General features: G+C 41.0%; 1 protein-coding gene across 1 annotated transcript in view; it reads right to left on the reverse strand.

Moving 5' to 3' along the window:
• Positions 1-5,397, reverse strand: part of myoz1b (myozenin 1b) — a gene marked incomplete at its 3' end in the record, with an annotated part of 15,560 nt that extends 10,163 nt beyond the window's left edge. The window contains exon 1 of the mRNA XM_080455123.1: positions 5,307-5,397. Within this exon, the coding sequence (XP_080311249.1) occupies positions 5,307-5,391 (85 nt within the window). The 5' untranslated portion in view covers positions 5,392-5,397. The remainder of the gene's footprint in view (positions 1-5,306) is intronic.
• Positions 5,398-8,638: the final 3,241 nt, after the last annotated feature.

Here is an 8,638-nt window from a genome sequence, read left to right on the forward strand (position 1 = left end):
TAAGCAGCAGACAAAAGCTTGGATATAAGAAAAGGTTCCTTTGTAATAGGTCGATTGTCTAGGGATAGGTAGTTCATTGTTTCTTTTTGGGTGGGGGGTGGGGGGGGGAGGTTATGTCATTACTGTTCCTTTATTTCATTTGCGTGTGTCATTTATTTTGTATTAGTTGTTGCTTGTTGTGAGAGGACCACAATGGAAATAAGGACTTGGTTGTGTTTATCCTCAAACTGCTGTAACCTTGTGAGATTTAACATTTCAAATAAACTAAACTAAAGACAGACAGACGGACAGACAGACCACCAATGGAAGAGGAACAGGACATACTTATTAGGAAGAATAGGAGGACCATCAGCCATACAGTACAATAGTATAACAAAAAAAAGAACTGAAATGCAAACTCTGAGGAGCACAGAACAAGCTAATGAGGATAGTTTTTAAGCTTATAGCCCAAGAGAACACTTCAGTCCAAACCATTTTTTAAAACAGCTCAACTGACTTGCAGTTGAGTTTAGGACACTGCAGTTAAAACTTATCCTTGTTTATAAGATTCTACGTGGCATTTGTCCAAGTTACATTATTTTTCATATTATGTGTTTATTTTATAATGTGTTAGCTTACAGACTGCACCCTATTTCTGCATGAGGGAATGGAAATAAGCAATACAATTTTATTGTGATAGTACTGATCAATTAGATACTATTATGCATATCTGTATTGTATTTTCAATTCATGAAATACAATCAATCAATCAGCATTATAGGGGGAGAAATGGGACTGACTGACTGACTGACTGACTGACTGACTGACTGACTGACTGACTGACTGCTGACTATGAGATTCAATTCAAAGAGGCCTCACAGGTAGTTTGTGGTACTATCTGTGTAGGCCCTATAAAGAGAAGGTGCATTCGCCATCTGTTTTGAATAAGAGGTGTCATGTTTTGCAATTAATTAAACTTACATAAACTATTTATGTTATTAAGGCTTTGTGAGTTCCATTTAAAATAAAGTTTGACCATGACAGAGGCGCGCCGACTCAGCAGACCTTGAGGCCGAGGAGTCGCGCCCGAGCGCCTCCAGGCGCGAGTGCCCGCGGCGACCGGCCGATGGTCTGCTAGTCGACTCAGCGCCGTCCGAGTTATGTACCGATAAGCACAGAATCGTAAATAATATTGGTGGGGACTGCGTTTGCCCCACTGACTGTGTAATTAAACTTACATAGACTATTTCTGTTTTAAAGGTTTGTGATTTCTATTTGACTGTGCAGGGCAGAGGCGTCAATTCTCTGAGTCATGGTAACCGCAGACCCTCGGATTTAAAATTATTTCCACTCTTTCTTAATTCCAGTTAAAGATGTGTTTACATTATATTTTATAACTAAGGGATAGGTGCTAAAAGGTTACACGCTTGGAATCCAGTTAGCATATCTACAGTTCTGCTGTTCACACCTCCATTTTGGAAGACAATGAGCTCCCTGTTGATGGCCCAATTGCTGATGGCTCTTGGTATCAATGTGTCTTCATTAATATTCTCACTAACTCAACAATGAGATCTCCCACTCAACTATGTGGTTTGATGTAGGTGATCAACTCCATTGTTTAGTTTAGTGAGAATTTGTGAAGGGTTTCAGTTCTGTTGGGCAGTTTAAAAGTTTAAACCACCTGGATATTTTGTGCTAAGTCTTGTGATCCATTCTTTTTCATGGAATCTTCTCTGTCCAATTGTCCAGCGGTCATTGTATTCCAAGCCACATACCTTTATAGCCTCAATTCCATGTGTCATAAAGTGTTGAACAATTAACAAATGGGTATCCTTTTCATTATTAATGGTATATTTATGTTGGCTTATTCTAATTGCTATGGAGTTGCTCGTCTCTCCTACATATTGTAATCCACATACTTGGCAAGTAATCAGATAAACACAATTTCTGGTGTTGTATGTGATGTTCTGTCTTAGGATAATTATATTTTTGTTTGTCCTGTTTTTAACAGTTTGTTTTGGGCTAAAGTAGTTAGGCCTTGTCCTAATTACCTGGTTCCAGGGTTTCAATTTGCTGTGGACCAAGTGGTCTTTTAAGTTTTTGTTTCTCCTGTAGGCCGAGATTATGTTGAAGTTCTGTAAGAGGTCCCCTCCCCTGTTTTCAAAATTTCTTTTGATGGCTCTGTTTGCCAGTAAACTTTGGCTAGAAAATGTGGTTACTAAAGCTAGTGTGGGTTTCTCATTCCTTATTTTCACTTCCTGGAACGTGTTGTATGCTTTCCTGAGAAATGTTCTTGTATATCCACGTTTCCTTAATGCTGTGAACAGAGTCTTGTAGGCTTTTTCAAAATCTGCTGCTTGTGTGCAGATTCTCTTGAAACGTAGGAGCTGTGACTTGACTATTCCTGCAAAACAATGGGTTGGGTGGAAGGAAGTTTTGTGGAGCAATGCATGTGTATCAGTCTCCTTAAAAAATACCCTTAAATCCAGTTTGCCGGTGGTATTGAAGTCTTTTCCTTTGAAGACTGTCACATCCAGGAAGTCAATATGTTCTTTGTTAGTGACATATTTCACTGTTATTGAGGCATGATGTGTGTTTAGGATTTGGATGAACTGCTCAAATTCCTCTGTGGAGTGCTCAAAAACTCCAAAAATATCATCTAGAAACCTGAAATAATGTGTGGGTTTGAATCTGCACTTTTTGAGTGCGGTTTCTTCCCACAAAGCCAAATAAATGTTGGCATAAGATGGTGCAAATTTCATCAAATTTCTGACTGACTGACTGACTGACTGACTGACTGACTGACTGACTGCTGACTGTGAGATTCAATTCATAGAGGTCTCGCAGGTAGTTTGTGGTATTACCTGTGTAGGCCCTATAAAGAGAAGATGCATTCGCCATCTGTTTTGAATAAGGGGTGTCATGTTTTGCAATTAATTAAACTTACATAGACTATTTCTGTTATTAAGGCTTTGTGATTTCTATTTAAAATAAAGTATAGTTTTGGACCATGATGGAGGCGCGCCGACTCAGCAGACCTTGAGGCCAAGGAGTCGCGCCCGAGCGCCTCCAGGCGCGAGTGCCCGCGACGACCGGCCGATGTGTCTTCGATGTGGCCGATGTGTCTTCATTAATATTCTCACTAACTCAACAATGAGATCTCCCACTCAACTCTGTGGTTTGATGTAGGTGATCAACTCCATTGTTTAGGTTAGTGAGAATGTGTGAAGAGTTTCAGTTCTGTTGGGCAGTTTAAAAGTTTAAACCCCCTGGATATTTTGTGCTAAGTCTTGCAATCCATTCTTTTTCATGGAATCTTCTCTGTCCAATTGTCCAGCGGTCATAGTATTCCAGACCGCATACCTTTATAGCATCAATTCCATGTGTCATAAAGTGTTGAACAATTAACAAATGGGTATCTTTTTCATTATTAATGGTATATCTATGTTGGCTTATTCTATTTGCTGACTGGCTGGCTGACTGACTGGCTGGCTGACTGGCTGACTGGCTGGCTGGCTGGCTGGAATGCATTTCAAACAGAAACACACACAGAGACAGAAACGGAGACAGAGGCAGACAGACAGACAGACAGACAGAGACAGGTGGCATTTCAGGACCATAGACAGCGACACAGCGGGCTGGCCTTGCTGCTCAACAGTAGATTATAATAAACATTTGTGAGCTTGTTGGTTTGCTATTTTCTGGAAAATCTTTTCGGAAACATGTCTAAATGTTAATACAGCAATGCATTGATATGAAAAAGAAAATGTAATTTGTCTGATTGTACTGTTGAATACTTTAAGGTAGGGTAAGTGATATGTTTGGGTTAAAACAAAACGTTTTAAAAGGTTAAAGAACTATATTATTCTGATAGTAATCATTGCTATAGAGTGTTTGTTCAGTAACATGGAGACAGTCTCCATGTCTCTCCAGCTCTTAAATAAACAGAAAATACATTTTCAGGTGGGTCAGCCAATCAGGAGAGAGTATACATTTATCAGCTTCCAATTCCAGTTCCAGTTCCAATTGTGTCTGCTCATTTCTTTGTGTCATCACTTCCAAGTTCCAATTTCAATTGTTTAATCTGTATCCTGTCTGAGGTCTCTATCATGATTGGATATAATTGGTATCCCGACCTGAAAATTGCATTCTCTGTTTACTTAAGAGCTGCTGGAGAGACATGGAGACTCCTGTTACTGAACAAACACGTGCTATCACAATATAGAGCTATTTAACACTTATTTTAACCTAATAAAAGCACTTTGAATACCTACATATATATCTTTAAAGCAACCACTTGCATTTGAGTAATATTTCATCAGGAGTATCTGTACTTTGACTCAAGTACTGGGGTTGAGTAATTAGTACACCAATGCAAACTAATACAGTGTGAACAGATCGGACACCAGTCCTAGCGGCTGGTATTTTGTTACCATGTACCGGTGACAGATTTGCGGCCGACATGCCACCTGATTATGAGTCCAGAGAAGATGCCACATGCGCCGTTAATATATTTGGTTACTGCCTGGGGCAGGAGTCAGCATGCTAGTGTGAGCACGCGCACGGGCACGTGTGTGTAAGTATGTGTGCACGTGTGTGTGCAGAGTGTGCAATCCGTGCATGATAAGCAATGATTTTCCACCAACACTGTGACGATGTACACACACACACACACACACACGCACACGCACACACACACGCACGCACGCACGCACGCACGCACGCACGCACGCACGCACGCACGCACGCACGCACGCGCGCGCGCACGCACGCGCACACACACACACACACACACACACACACACACACACACACACACACACACACACACACACACACACACAGTGTGAAAGAGACCATAAAGATGGCAGACACCAAAGAAAAGACTGAAATTTTGACTGTAAAATCACCCAGGGGAGACAGAGGAGCTGCAAAATATGTTGTATAGTTTTTTATGTGGAATGTATTATATCGTCGCTGTCGGGTGGAAACCTTGCATGTCCAAAACTGATACTTTTCAGGAAATGGAAAAAAAATGTGTTCCAATGTTCATCGGTTCAATATTTATAAAACTCACAGACACACTTAACCACTTTCAATTAATAAAAGAAATTAAGAAAATAATAGCCGATCTACAAGCTCAAAATGTATCTGTTGTGAGCTTGTAGATCAGCTATTTTTGCTTTTGTGTGATACTGTAGTATGACAATGTAGGGCATTAGTTGAAATATGGACATACAAGGTTTCTCACGACAGGGCCGATATATACATTGTGTGCGTGTGTGTGTGTGTGCGTCCGTGTGTGCGTGCATGCGTAAGGGTCCTACCATCTTGGGTGACCTTGGAGAGGTCAGTGATGATCTTGTTGGCCTTCTTCCTCTTGCAAGGTGCGACAGCATTATTCTGAGGCATGGCTACAGCCTGTTGGACAGAACATAACAACAATACACCATCAATACGGCACTGCACAGTGTGAACAGATCAGACTTAATTGTGGTTCACATACTTGTTCCCCAAACAAGCAAGCGAACCTTGGGGGACAGAGCCTTCAGTGTGGCAGCCCACCCACCCTGTGGAACTTTCTCCCAATGGAGATTTGCCATGCTCCAACACTGGACTTTTTTAAGACTGCCTTGAAAAGACGCTTCACTCAGGCTTATGGCAAATAGTTGTTTGTTGTTTTGTTTGGTTGTTTGTTTGTTGGTTGTTCGTTTTGATCTAAAGCGGCCTTGGGTTCATGAAATGAGCTATATAAATTATATTATTATAGAATTATTATTATTGGGTCTTTATATTTGGTTAAATAACCAATTACTTGGTTCTCAAAGTAGGGTCCTTTAGGGGGTTCCGGGGGGTCCCCAAAAAAATGTGTTAACATAGCAAACCGAAAAAATCTAAACATTTTGAAATACTTTTTTAAAGATTTTAACAACACAAATCTTGTATGGGGGCCCCTGGCACAGAACATTTTCAGATCCGTGGTCAAATACATACTGTAATACTTAGGGCGTCCTCGACATAAGAACGTTTTAGAACCAGCGACGTGACGAATGCTGAAGAAATACCCTGGCCGACCAGCAGGAGTCACTAGTGTAGCAACCAGAACTATAGACCAATTATTTGTTTACCAACATTGAGACTGGATGCACAGGTGATTGTTTCATGCAATCAATTCTCAACCTGTTGTTTCGGGGTCCGCTGGTTTCAGCACACCTCAAACCCCTCTTGTGTGTTGGCTAGTGCTGCGCGCCCTAGCGAGGCCTGACAGAATGGGTTTGACGCTTGCGCAGTATGACGCTTGCAACCAGTGTGACGTCGTCTGTTAAGGGGTCTATTGCTGCACTGCTGCCGGTCAGTGGTGTTTTAACCTGTCAACCACTTAAACCCCAGCATCTGTATTGTGGGGAAAGCTTTTGATGAAAATTGCCGATCGACAAGCTCACAACGCGACGCAAACGCAAAAGCGACGCAAGCGTTCTGAGCTTGTCGATCGGCTATTTTCAGGAAAAGCTTTCCCCACAATAACAGAAAACAGAAAAGACAGTATAGTATAGAGCCCTGAGGGACTCCGCTCAACCATATGGGGTTTAAGTGGTTAAACGTTCTACACACTTATTAAACTGGTTGGCTCTGTACTTGGACCACTTTTTTCCATCAGAATCACAATCAGAATCAGCTTCATTGTCACATCACAGGTTTACAGAATTTAAAAAGCGTTTTCGTGCATAGTTAGTGTATAGTTCCCATCGTATTACAACTTATATACCAAATCTCTTTGCCAATACAAGCTCATAACTTAATGCCTTGGAACGCTATGCATTGTGAGCTTGTAGATCTCGAATTTTTGGTTAATAATGTTCCCCCCAGAATATGGATGCTGTGGTTAACTTTGAAGCCACCTGGCTTTTCAAGGAATTCTAACCTATCCACCAAGTAGGGGAGTTTTGCAAACTTTAATGTGTTAACACATTCAAGAAATGTGCATAGGCTTTACACATTACTTGAATTTGGGAGCGACATCATTGGATGTTGTTCTCTTCGCTTTGGTGGAAAGGCCACTTGAGTTGAACATTCTCCAACTTTTGCAATTACGCATCGCTCTCTTTGCATAGCTTGTGACGCACACAAAACATAAAATCTTTAAATTGAGCTATTGACTTGAATTCCATTGAAACAAGTGTCACATTTTACAACAATGTATTTGACATAACTACAGCATGAAACAAGCTAAAGCTATTTGCCACCCCAAGCTATTTAAACAAAACGCAAATGACTGAATTCTTGGTACAGTTTAGGCCCTAGCTGTCACACACAGAACACACACAGTCCAACAACTGGCAGTTCAGGGTTTCAGTAACGAGAACTGGAGAGGAAACTCGACACAACCGCAACAGCAACACAAGGGTGTATTTCGGGACGACGGCAATAAGTCACCCCTAAGATGATATGTTTGTTTATATTGAAGTTTTTAAATGAATTTTCACACTCGGAACAAGTTCAATTACGACCTCTCGGGAACAGCTAATGCAGTTAAACGCGGTTTGCTGAGCCAGCTCCAGCTTGTGAAAGCAGCCCCCCACTGTGAAGAGTTTGACCCCCGCCGACAGCTCTTGTCTTGTCGTGACTACATGCAGAGGCGGAAGTACTCACTTAACTAAAAGTATCAATACAGCAATGTATAGAAGTGCTCTGTTACAAGTAAAAGTCTGGTTTTCAGAATTTACTTGTGTAAAAGTACAAAAGTATTAGTATGAAAATGTACCAGAAGTAAAAAGTAATGCCTTAAAAACATCTTTTGGAAAATAATAGGGCTGAAGTGGTCAATGTATGCCTTGTAAAACTATAAGAAGTAACTAGCAACATAAAGTTTTCAAATAATTGTAATAGAGTAATAGGACAATATTTGCCTCTAAATGAAAAAGTACAGTACTTGAATACATGTTACTTTCCACCACTGACTACATGCTAGCACAGCGCAGTGTTGCCATGTCTGCTTATTGTAAGCGACTTTGGGCTTCTTTTTCTGTAAAGTTGCTTGTAAATATTGGTAGTAGAGGGTTGTTTTTTTTGGGCTTGTTTCTAAAGTGTAGTTGCTTATTTGGGCTTCCTTCCTAAATGTTGTTTAAACCAGTGGTTCTCAAACATTTTCATGTGAACAACCCCCAAATTATTATTAAAGTATTTCTCCACCAACCCCGCCATCTAAACAATATGTTGTGCCAGGGACCCCCATACCAGATTTGTGTTGTTAAAATGTTTTTTTTTTTAAATAGCAGATCTACAAGCTCACAACGCGTCGCAAGATTGTAAGCTTGTAGATCGGCTATTTTTCTAATAGCCAATGTACATTAGGTTTAAAGTGCTCATGTGGCCTAATAGTCGCTTCTTCCGGGCTTGTTTTCATAGACGTGGTTGCAACACTGGCACAGCGGCTGGCTGACGGTGTGTTGCTGCCTATCGCTACACCGGTCGAAAGCTATTAAGTAGGGCTGTAGGTGAGTTCAGATACAAAAGAAAGAGCTCGGGGGCCCCATCCATAGGGAGGACAGTTAATGTAATTGCTTTTCATCCACTGTAATTGAAGCTCATTCGCCTAGGCCTGGGAATCTATCCTGCGAGGGGGCTATTTTTATGTATGCCATGTTCTATATGGCTCAGA

This window comes from Gymnoscopelus braueri, assembly GCF_963280865.1.
Source record: "Gymnoscopelus braueri genome assembly, chromosome: 17".
NCBI lineage: Eukaryota > Metazoa > Chordata > Actinopteri > Myctophiformes > Myctophidae > Gymnoscopelus > Gymnoscopelus braueri.